The sequence below is a fragment of the Macrobrachium rosenbergii genome, chromosome 5 (genome assembly GCF_040412425.1).
Source record: "Macrobrachium rosenbergii isolate ZJJX-2024 chromosome 5, ASM4041242v1, whole genome shotgun sequence".
Lineage (NCBI taxonomy): Eukaryota > Metazoa > Arthropoda > Malacostraca > Decapoda > Palaemonidae > Macrobrachium > Macrobrachium rosenbergii.
The window spans coordinates 33,805,005-33,817,989 of record NC_089745.1 but is presented as its reverse complement, the minus strand read 5'-3'; the positions used below and the strand labels follow the sequence as shown (position 1 = coordinate 33,817,989).

At 38.0% G+C, this 12,985-nt stretch overlaps 1 protein-coding gene across 5 annotated transcripts in view; it reads right to left on the bottom strand.

The window, feature by feature from the left end:
• The window catches only part of LOC136838644 (uncharacterized), a 58,553-nt gene that overhangs the window by 34,433 nt on the left and 11,135 nt on the right, over positions 1-12,985 (bottom strand). For all 5 annotated transcript variants that reach the window (XM_067103952.1, XM_067103954.1, XM_067103956.1 and 2 more), the window contains exons 2-4: positions 11,421-11,666; positions 2,929-3,021; positions 2,103-2,287 (exon numbers count right to left, since the gene is read on the bottom strand). In XM_067103952.1, the coding sequence (XP_066960053.1) occupies positions 2,103-2,287; positions 2,929-3,021; positions 11,421-11,666 (524 nt within the window). The remainder of the gene's footprint in view (positions 1-2,102; positions 2,288-2,928; positions 3,022-11,420; positions 11,667-12,985) is intronic.

Sequence of the window (12,985 nt, the reverse complement as noted above, 5' to 3'; positions counted from 1 at the left end):
GAATCGAAAAGTTAAGTATTTATTGAATACATGCGCAAGTACATACACATATCTATAACGTGTACATGTATAGACATACTAAATAAAACTCATAACTACGTATAAATGCAAAGTGCAGGAGAATAATTTCTCACATGTTGGTGAACATTAAAGCTGTATAAACACTGCATTGCTTTCTATATGTTATATGATTGCATTACTTCAGGTGTCCAAGACGGTCTAATACTGCAAATTTCAAAGAGATGAGTAAATTTTATTTTGTATAAAATCCATATTGTACATCTGTTTCGCTATCTACTGTAACATTTTCAGTGGGGGCACTATTAAAATGTCAAAGTGACTACATTATTCCGACAAGGAAAGCTTTCTTATTAATTGGAAGAACAAGTCAGTGAGCCTAACCGGATGTTTGTGCGCTCTCTCTCTCTCTCTCTCTCTCTCTCTCTCTCTCTCTCTCTCTCTCTCTCTCTCTCTCTCTCTCTCTCTCTATCTTTCTTGCTCAGGTCATTTAAATTCATTCAAAATTTTATCTAATGCACTTCATTATCGACTGATAATGAAGTGCATCAGATAAAATTTTGAATGAATTCACATCCTCGGTGTTATTAACACTTTCTTCCTATAATTACTGTTCTTTGGCATCACTGGAAAGTTGATTTTCTGTCAGTTCTCAGTGCATTAGATAATGAAGTGCATTAGATAAAATTTTGAATGAATTCACGTCCTCAGTGTTATTAACACTTTCTTCCTATAATTACTGTTCTTTGGCATCACTGGAAAGTTGATTTTCTGTCCGTTCTCACTTGTTATACAATTGTTGTAGGTCGCGGAACAACCATTTAGCAGTTTAAATGTATGCGCGGTAGACAATATGCAATTTGAAGATGTCTGCAAGTAAAAGAGTGACAATTGTTTAGAAACACACAGCTTATATCACAAAAAGGTTTAATCTTCCCTCGTAGTTGATGACGTCAGTTTCTAGAGTAATTGATCGCGGACCACCTAAAAAGTTATATGCTAGTTTGGAAAATTAAATCAATAAATCAGTCACACGAAAAGTCATTTCACTTAAGGTCTTAGGTTGTGCGGTTTCTCTTATGCTGGGTTTGAAGCATTCCTAAATAAATTGGCAGTTCTGTCTCCCAGCAGAAGGTAGTATGGTATCGGTTTTATAACCTCCGTGAAGGGGAAGATGTTTTTGGTATGCTTTGTTGGTTAACATGACTGTGCATGAAACTGTATGGACTATAAAGAAAGTTTTACCAAAAACGTGGGCGTCGTGACAAGCAAAAAGCGATTACATTCTGGAAAAATAAGAATACTATAGCTTCTGAGGAAAAGAAATGTTTGGAGTTGCATTTAACTGCCGTAGTAACGCCTATAGCGTTGGTGAAACCACAGGGAATCAGTTATATTTCATATCACGATTAATAACCTCCAAGGAGGCATGGGACTATATTTCTCCTCCTGTTCAAATTTGGATATGCCAGCCTTCAGGAGCTTGGATCATTCTTTAATTTTGTTACCACTTGAAGTGCGGAGAGCATCACAAAAAATAGAACACATAAGCAACAAACTCCTTAGTGATAAATTACCTACAATTTTCAGCTAACACACACACACATATACATACATATATATATATATATATATATATATATATATATATATATATATATATATATATATATATATATATATATATATATATATATATATATATATACAGACCACATGCACAAACATTGAAAAAATTTAAGATTTTGCTAAAACAGCCTTATCCATAGTACAGTATTAGAATATGAAATTTAGGCCAAAGGCCAAGCGTTGGAACCCAAGAGGTCATTCAACGGTGAATGGGAAATTGAGAGTAAAAAAGTTTTAAAGGTGCAACAGGAGGAAAATCTATGAAACAATTGTTAGGAGAGGGTGGAAAGTAAGATGAAAGAAAGAGAATATGAATGGGGCTGCAGCTAGGGGCCGAAGGGACGCTGCAAAGAACCTATAGTAATGCCTACAATGCACCACGTGAGATGCACTGACGGCGCTACCTCGTACGGAATTATCCAAAGGACTTTATTTAAGGAGGTGACGCAACTTACCAAAGTAAACGCTACTGCCGGCGCTATTAATGAACTGATGCACGAGGAAACCAAATGACATGACTCCCATTATGCAGTAGAAAATAAGCAAAGCTATGCTGATCCGAACAGTTGGATGGCAGGTAATGGATCTGCAGAGCTTTTCTTCTAAGCATCGCCAAGACCAAATCAGTGCTGTTACCTCCTGTAGTGGAAATATTTGATAGCTTTGGAAAAATTATATATATATATATATATATATATATATATATATATATATATATATATATATATATATATATATATATATGTATATATATATACTTCTAAACAAAAAATGTATGTAGCTTCATCAGGAGAATAATGAAGACAATAAAAAAGCACTTAGTCAATAGAAGACATCATTTTATATACTATATATACTGTATATATATATATATATATATATATATATATATATATATATATATATATATATATATATATATATATATATATATATATATATATATATATATATATATATAAAACTTGATGTCCCCTATTGACTAAGTGCTTTTCAACTTATTGATTTGTTGTCCTCTATTGACTAAGTGCTTTTTAACTTAATGTCTTCATTATTCTCCCGATGAAGCTACATACATTTTTGTTTAAAAGTCTTGCGATATATTAAATTGAATGTATTAAAATTTTCCCTGACACTTTCACAATCTACTGTACATAAACTTGAGTCATATCCCTGAATTTACTGCTAGATTGATAGCTACATTTGACAACTTGAAGAAAACACCGAAAGACTCGAGAATTGACGAGAAACTCCGAATTTCGCTGCAGGAATATTTACTTGCCTCCGTTTACCAGCACCACGATATTGCAGGCCCAAGGCACTACCACGCATCCGGCCCATGGGAGACTGATCAGTTTGTCCGACACGGTGAGACTGTAGATAAATAAACAAATAAATAGATAAATAAATATAAAAATAAATAAATAAATAAACAAAAAGAGAAATAATACATTACAACAACACGCACTATATGCGGTACTTTGGAAAATTGGTGTTCATAATTACTTACCACAATAATGAAATCGAGTAATTGCTCTACAAACATGCAAGTACTCCTAAGAGTGATTAATGACTAACAAACGTCATCAAAGGGCATAATATACAACAGCAGGTCACGTAAGGGGCGTCCTAAGCAGGGAATTAAGTTAATTATATCTGAATATGATTAGTATTTTATTTCTGACAGTTCTCCACCATTCTGCACATTTCTGTAATAATTATAGAAATGACCGTGTCACGCGGAAAGGTTGCGTCAAGTGCGAAAATGAGCAAAGTTCTGTTACTTTATGATAAGACTACCAAAAATGCATATGATAATTCATTTATGATAACAGTACAAAATACACAGCTCTGAAACTAACGGAGGTCTCAACTTCACGCCTATCATTAGAAATCACTAAGCCATGAAAATAAGGAAATTTTTAAGTCATAAAGCTAAATAAATAAATATGTAATAAAAAATAAATAAAAAAGTAAATAAATGAAATTCATTTAAAAACCACCACCTTTTGAACCACTAAACGAGAGCGATAATTCTCATTGCTATTCTTCTTCGTATCACAGGATGAAATCAATATTCCTATTACGGTCATTAGATATATGTCAAGAAATGAATAATGTATGTTTTGGGCAGATATATAAAATTTTCGTTTAGCCTGGTAATGCCAGGTTGATTACAGTGCTTGCCACACTCGTAAGATATATATACGTCTGCTATGAATTACTATTCAGTTTGGAATTCCAAGCCATTTAAACACAAAAATATTTATGCCTGTAACAGAATATAATCAATTGACATTAGCAATTTACAAATCAGAAGCATTGAAGGACCATATTAAGAAGGTAATAACAAGGTGATTAGAACAGCTTTTCTATGTTTTCACCACTTTCAAAACAGAAGTCATAAACAACTTATCGAAGAGATAAGGATATTTAACGAATGAATGAAACACAGGAAAATATTCTAACCCTATTATCAACCACTATGTTTGACAAGGAGGGCTATTCTCAGAAAACGCAGTTCACTGTTCGATAAATATTAACCACAAAGACGAATAAGAACTGCAAAACACCTAATCATCATTCTCTATAACCATCTGTGTCATGAAGACTATTTTTGAGAGTGTACTGCGATTTAAAGTTTAAAACGCAGAAATGCCATCAATTATAATAAAATTATTGCTACTTATAGATCCGAGTCCACAACCGAGCTGAATTCTTCCTTTCTTACGTCTCAAAATTGACTTCGCAAGTGACAGCTGAATAAAAGAAAGGTTTTCAGCGGATACAATCATACAAGTAGCTTGTGGCACATGGAATAGTGTTCAGCATTAAGCTACGATATGATTTTCTTCCTCTTCCGCCACTGGATTTGTAATGCGATGGAAGATCTTTTATGTAACAGTACTTGAATCTGTTTCATCACCTCTGTGGCAGGCGTACCGTAGGAAATAAGGTTTTCCTGAAGGGAACTTATCATCAACTGTGTTAATGTGCATGCCAGCAAAAAAAAAAAAAAAAAAAAGCTAAAATACACGAATTTTGTTCTTAATAAGTTTTGGGATGAGGTTGCCTACAACCCATATATACATAATGCATGTATACATATATATATATATATATATATATATATATATATATATATATATATATATATATATATATATATATATATATATATATATATATATATATATATATACACACATATATACACACACACACATATATATATATATATATATATACATATATACATATACATACATATATATATATATATATATATATATATATATATATATATATATATATATATATATAAATGATTTTTAAGTGGATCTTGTCCGGGTCAATCTTGTCCTCCTGAAATTACAGTAGGGAATAAGTTAAATCTCCAAAAGTATTTTGCTGACAACTGCTTCCCGTCCAAGTTTTTCTTAAGAACGTTAACAAATTTTTAAACAAAGTTTTCATGCCAAAACTCGCTATACCTACTGTTCCAAAACTACCACTCTTTGCCAGTCTTCCACTAATACACGAAAGGTCTTTTTTGAAGAATTATACAAAATCATCAATCGCCATACTCCAGCTATTAATTTAAAGCTAATACCAAGAAACCCTTTAACGGTTGGCTCTCTATTTAAATAAAAAGATAAGCTAAGCCCACTAATGACCTCCGGTGTAATATACAAATTCACTTGCCCCAGATGTGACCTGGGGACGTATGTCGGTTGCACACGGAGGTTGCTGAAGGTGGGAATAGATTCTCATCGTGGTGTCAGCTACAGAACAGAGGTTATACTATCGAACCCTGAATTCTCTGGCATACGAGACCATGTGCTTAATTGTAAACATAAAATAAAATATGATGATTTTGAAATATTGGGTAGAGCCTCGAATGACCAACTTCTAACGGTTCTAGAATCATTATTTATTAAACATATTGTTCCGCAGTTAAACTCCCAGTCCTCTGCCACGCCTCTGTACCTATCGTGAGCGTTCCTGGAGCCCCAAGTTGCCCTTCAGTGTCACTCGACTGTCTTTCTTCTTGAGATGTAGGTGTGCCTTCTATTCTGTATTTCAGTGCTTGTTTTATAACAATTGCAATTTTTAATTTTCGTTCTTGTCTGAGTCATTTTAATGATTATAAATTTGTTTGTCTTTTTGGCCTTGAAAATGGGACTTGTGGTCCAGAAACGTCGGCAACTTTAATAAAGTCATGATATCAACATGCCTGTCCCTCTCCCTCTTCGGATATATATATATATATATATATATATATATATATATATATATATATATATATATATATATATATATATATATATATATATATATATATATATATATATATATATATATATATATATATATATATATATATATATAATATATATATATATATATATATATATATATATATATATATATATATATATATATATATATATATATATATATATATATATATATATATACACACACAAACTGTATATTTACATATATATATCTCCCAACGTTGAGAGAAAAGGATATGAAGATGATTTTTTGCTAAATTTATATTTCTTTCTTTTTTTTAAAATATCGATATTTTCGTGGCAATAAAGCTTTCAAGAAAATTTCATATCTGCTGCGAGAAAGGATCATTGTCTCCAGGCACCGTAATATCTTCGTGTTTACCCTGAAGGCGTTTGAGAATCCTTCTATCTCCAGCTCTTAAAAGGACGAGAGAAATGTCAATCCCGCATGCGTATAGCGCCATAACTCAGTAGGTGCACTGACTCCAAGGCCTCCAGCGGCCATCTCCGGGATCCTCCAAGTCGTCTTGAAAAGCCTTCAGAGACAGCATGTGAGCAAAGAAGGCAAAGAGTATGGTTAAAATGGACTGGATGACGCAGCAGATCGACTGAAAGAGATTTTCCAGAGTGAAAAGTACATCAGGAGAATGGCAGATAACTTCAGTCTACAATTGTTTACTGATGAAAATGTGGACTACTTCGCAGAGCAGTATGGAGTCGAGGTTCCTGCTTTCTGCGGCTATGGATTTACTCAGCAGCTCTACAGTTGTATTGTCACTTATGGACGTAAGTTCACTCTAAAATAGGGAGGAAATAATGAGAGGAAAACAGTGGCGTGGAGGAAAAGGAATAAAGAAAAGAGAACATCGGCGTGGAGGTAAACTGGAGAGTGTTGATGAAGAAAAAAGTAGAGAACCTAAGGTGTTAGAAGCTGCCTGAAAGATTTTGGATTCACAGAATTACTTTTTGGAGAATCAAGGTAAAATCGAAGGGATGATCAATATTGTCAATAAGAGGGAATTCCATAAGATTATAGAAGACGACTTGTTAAAGAAAAGAAACTGCTTATGTGTCAGAAAAAGAACTTTAAGTAATGGTTAACGAGATGTCAAAATTATCTAAAACCTTCGGGATTTTCCTTGAAGACATTTTGGAATCCTTCAGTCTCCGGCTCCTGGAAGGACGAGAGAAATGCCATTCGAGCATGCGCCTAACTCCAAAGTCCCCGGGAACAACTTCCGAGATGCTTCAAATTGTCGTAAAGCCTTCAGAGAGAGCAAGTGTCATATTTGGAAAGTTGGGTAAGAGAAAGCAAAGAGTATGGTGAAGGCTCTTGGATATCAACGTAGATCATTTAAAAGGATAAGAAAAAGAAGCTAAAGCAGAGCTTCCTGAAGAAAACTGCATCACGACAATGGAAGTGGAAATTCAGAAGAGAACGAGAAAGCAAGAAGAAGGCCCTCCTCAGGTGGGAGTCCAAAAGCTGCCTACGCAAGCCCTCCTCTAAGGACAAGGGTGAGGCCAAAAACCCCCCAAGGCTCGCCAGTCTCTTGAGGGCAGCCTTGAAGGGAAGGGTCCGACCCAGAGGCTGCTTCCTCGGAGGAAGGCAGGTATCCTGCCAGGCTGGGGAAGCGGGCCTGGAGAAGGACCAAGCACCTCAAGGATGGGGCCCAAAAGCCCCCTAGGCTCGCCAGTCTCTTGAGGGCACCATTGAAGGAAGGGTCCGACCCAAGACTGCTTCCTCAGAAGAAGGCAGGTATCCTGCAAGGCTGGGGAAGCGGGCCTGGAGAGGGCCCAAGCACCTCAGGGATGGGACTCAAAAGCCCCCAAGGCTCGCCAGTCTCTTGAGGGCAGCCTTGAAGGGAAGGGTCCGACCCAGAGGCTGCCTCCTCAGAGGAAGGCAGGTATCCTGCCAGGCTGGGGAATCAGGCCTGGAGAGGGCCCAAGCACCTCAAGGATGGGGCCCAAAAGCCCCCAAGGCTCGCCAGTCTCTTGAGAGCAGCCTTGAAGGGAAGGGTCCGACCCAGAGGCTGCTTCCTCGGAGGAGGGCAGGTATCCTGCCAGGCTGGGGAAGCAGGCCTGGAGAGGGTCCAAGAACTTCAAGGATGAGGTCCAAAAGTCTCCAAGCCTCGCCAGTCTCTTGAGGGTAGCCTTGAAGGGAAGGATCCGACCCAGAGGCTGCTTCCTCGGAGGAAAGCAGTTATCCTGCAAGGCTGGGGAAGCAGGCCTGGAGAGGGCCAAAGCACCTCAAGGATGGGGCCCAAAAGCCCCCAAGGCTCGCCAGTCTCTTGAGGGCAGCCTTGAAGGGAAGGGTCCGACCCAGAGGCTGCCTCCTCAGAGGAAGGCAGGTATCCTGCCAGGCTGGGGAATCAGGCCTGGAGAGGGCCCAAGCACCTCAAGGATGGGACCCAAAAGCCCCCAAGGCTCGCCAGTCTCTCGAGAGCCTCCATGAAGGGAAGGGTCCGACCCAGAGGCTGCTTCCTCGGAAGAAGGCAGGTATCCTGCAAGGCTGGGGAAGCGGGCCTGGAGAGGGTCCAAGAACTTCAAGGATGAGGCCCAAAAGTCTCCAGGCCTCGCCAGTCTCTTGAGGGTAGCCTTGAAGGGAAGGATCCGACCCAGAGGCTGCTCCCTCGGAGGAAGGCAGTTATCCTGCAAGGCTGGGGAAGCAGGCCTGGAGAGGGCCAAAGCACCTCAAGGATGGGGCCCAAAAGCCCCCAAGGCTTGCCAGTCTCTTGAGGGTACCCTTGAAGGGAAAGGTCCTACCCAGAGGCTGCTTCCTCGGAGGAGGACAGGTATCCTGCCAAGCTGGGGAAGCGGGCCTGGAGGGGGGCCCAAGAACTTCAGGGATGAGGCCCAAAAGCCCCCAAGGCTCGCCAGTCCCTTGAGGGCAGCCTTGAAGGGAAAGGTCCGACCCAGAGGCTGCTTCCTCAGAGGAAGGCAGATATCCTGCCAGGCTGGGGAAGCAGGCCTGGTGAGGGCCAAAGTCTCCTTAGGGAGGCCAGTTCTTTGAGGGCACCCTTGAAGAGGAGTGTCCTCTCCAGAAGAGGAAGGCAGGATTCCTTGGAAGATCTGGCAAGAAAATCATTGCAGCTTGGTTTCCCATTTATAGAATGCTCTTTATTACTCTATTTCTGTTTTCCAGATAACTGAAATATTTTTTATATTTTTGTATTGTACTCTACATCACTTAGTTTGTATCAAAATTCTCTCATGCCAAGAATTTATTCAGGGGAAAGTGTATTTCGTATTATTGCCATCAGTCTCTGTGTGGCACTTTATGCTGGCTCAGTGCCCCAACCTTGGGAACTTGAGAAATTGTTTCTTCTCAGAGTTCATTGATGGAGAGGGGTAATTATCGCCTTTCCTGGTATCTCGGAGAGGATATTTGAAGTTCGTGGAGGTCTCTGGTTTTTTGGAAATTTATAACGTATCGTCAATTTATTTTTACCATTTTATCAAGTTCTTGGAAATTTTATGTTTTTTATTCCCTTGAGGCCACATTATTTATTAAAGGCGATGATGACCGTAGGTATTGCAACGCTAATTTGTATGAGGTCAATGAAACACCCGAAGAGAAGTCCTTAAGACGAAGGACTCAGTTCACGACTGGCAGCCGCGTTTAAACAGGGAGTCCTTCTCCTGCCCTGCACAGCATAGCGCACGCCTCTCGCTATATAAGAGTATATATATATATATATATATATATATATATATATATATATATATATATATATATATATATATATATATATATATATAATGCAAATAATGAATGTTTGTATATATATAGATATTAAATGATATATATACTATAAAATATAATGCAAATAATGAATTTTATTGTCATGTGCTTGCTTTTCTGAATTCACTCATTTAACCTCTAGCTGTAAGTACAAAAGATTTTATTGTCATTTACTTGCATGTATTTTCTGAATGAACATTCATTATTTGTGGTACAACACACACACACACACACACACACACATGCATGTATATAAATAAGCATACATTCATTATTTGCATTACATACACACACACATATATATATATATATATATATTTCTGACTCACATCAGGATCGAACCCAGGTCTTTCAATTGAAAGGCAAGGGCGCTGCCCACTAGGCCATACAAGTCGTAAATAAGTTGGAACCTGAGTGCCGCTGCACACAAGGAATTACCTGGGCAAGCTATCTGCTTGCATACAAGCTTGTTTTCCCCAACTTCCCGACTCAGTAATAACCCAACTGACAGCATTTCATTCGAATTATCCCTTCTGTGTGAATATGATAGAAATAATCAACACACAATCACGTGAGGAACAGAAATAAATTTCTGACTCACATCAGGACTGAACTCAGGTCTTTCAGTTGAAAGGCAAGAGCGCTGCCACTAGGCCATACAAGTCATAAAAGAAGTTGAAACCTGAGTACCACTGCACTGAGTTCGATCCTGATGTGAGTCAGAAATTTATTTCTGTTCCACACGTGATTGTGTGTTGATTATTTGTATCGTATTCACACAGAAGGGATAATTCGAATGAAATGCTGTCAATTGAGTCATTGCTGAGTCGGGAAGCTGGGGAAAACATGCTGGTATGCAAGCAGTTATCTTGCCCAGGTAATTCCTTGTGTGCAGTGGCACTCAGGTTCCAACTTCTTTTGTGACTTGTAAGGCCTAGTGGGCAGCGCCTTTGCCTTTCAAATGAAAGATCTGGGTTCGACCCTGATGTGAGTCAGAAATTTATTTCTGTTCACACGTGATTTATTTCTGATTATATATATATATATATATATATATGATATATATATATATATATATATATATATATATATATATATATATATATATATATATATATATATATATATATATATATATATATATATATATATATATATATATATATATATATATATTATATAGTAGAAGGCCCAGATTTATTTTTTGAAACCAAAAGATGTACTGAATAGGTAAATGTATAAAATCATATGTGACTTTTTTCTGAGATTAATTTTTATTTCACAGACTGACAGTATATCTAAATATTACTTAAGAAGACTAAAACTTAAGAAATAATGAATTTCAGATAATGCAGAATCATTTCTACTCTTTGTGCTAAGAAATATGCGGATCCGTTCGGAATGGACTTTATTGAGGGTTTCAACCCTTGAAAGACTACTTGCGTGAGTCCTAAAAGTAAACAACTGACGGTTCTTTGTTAAGAGTGATTATACTGAAGAAAATACAGTGTCTGTGTATAAATTCATCCCTCCAAACAGCTGTATGTTTCCAATATGTATCATTAACTGAAGAAATAACTGAATGTCTTACATCTTGGGTATTAACCGCATGCCAATCACGCTTCCACAGGGCTGCTTACTGAAAACTAAATTTCTCACCCGATTTAGTAAAGCCCGATCTCACACGAAACCTAATTCATATCAAACTATAGCATTTTCTAGTGACTTACTTCGACTTGATGAAAAGAAAGACAGTGTTAGCGGTTTGATATCCAATCGACCAGGTGAAGAAAAGCGTCGTGAAAACACAGATGTATGGAGGCCATGACAACCAGCTCATTTCCTGATGAAAAACCCCGAGTTTGTTCAGCTCCTTGGAATCTTTGCTACGAGGGCCTTTAGTGTCTGCAGTTTTGCCATTCCGGAGAGGCCAAACTCCAAACAGCCGGGAAATTGAGAAGATCCAGCACAGGTCCCTGTTGGAAATGGGAAAAATTTTAAATATTCATTTCTGACGGCAAAGCAGTTCCAATATACAGCTTTAGGGCTCTTTATACGCATTATTGTAAAAAAAAAAAGATTTTAATCTATAGAAAGAAAAACTGTTATAATAACGCTGTTTTCAGGTTTAAGCACTTTCCCACCAAGGAAAACTGCATAATTATTTTCTTCACTATTCTGTCCTTTCATTAAACTGACCAATGACCAAGACAAATCCCTCTGGTCTGCTAGTTAGTTGGAAGCCGTCGTTTCTTGGGCAGGTGAAGGTGCGACATAGCCATGTTGTGTTTATCAATCATGAGAGATTAAGGTAAATTCTGCTTTCGGTAAAATGATGAGTATATGGTAATAAGCATCTACTAAAATTGATGGCGAACTTCCCTTTAAGACATTTTACCTAATCTTCCGCCCGCTACTGCCTGCCAACAGACAATAACTAATTTATTTTCTAAAACATTTTAAAATGCTTGGTCATCATTTCCTGGATCAAGTACAGAAATTTGGAATTCCCAAGACCAAGTGCTTCTCGTAATCGCAGGCTACTAAACCTAATCAAAACTATTTTGGTCTACCTTCGTCGCATTTTCCATCAGAAAAGCATTAATTCTAAAAGTGCTGACGGAGTTCTGTCACTGTTCTACCTAATATAGTCTTATTAAGAACGTACATTCGAAAATCACAATCTCCGACCCACCTAGGTCGTGCTCAGAGTTTATGAGCGGGGCCTTTCTGCACAGATTCTACCGCCAACCCCAACGCCACCGCCCCCCCACCCCGCACCTTTCCTGACTACAACCGTAGCCACCGAGATTAGGGTTAATCCACGGCCGTGGTTAATCTCGGTGGCTACGCTTCAACCCGGCAGTTTCGGCAATTTTTTCTTCGTTTCGATATTATACAGGTTGTAGAATTCAACAGTGTTGTCTATATAATCATACCATGACTGCTTTGCATTATATGCAGCAAAATCATAAAAAAAATAAAATAAAATAACACCCGAAGCAAAATCCGGAAGAGTTCAAAAGGTGTTCGAGTGTGTTTCAGTCCGTGATAGTTGGCGTTGCCCGCCGATCAGAAAGGCCCGGCTCATAAACTCGGAGCACGACCTAGGTGGGTCGGAGATGTGGTTTCCGAGTGTACGTAGCCCGCACACAAGTTTTTCAAGAATTAAGAGAAATCCCCTTGAAGATGATTCCGTGACTAATTAATTACTGTATTCTCACTGCTTTGCGTGCAAGGCTATTTCCTTGGGCATTGATTCGAGTACTTGTCGTGATACATAAGCTGATACTGG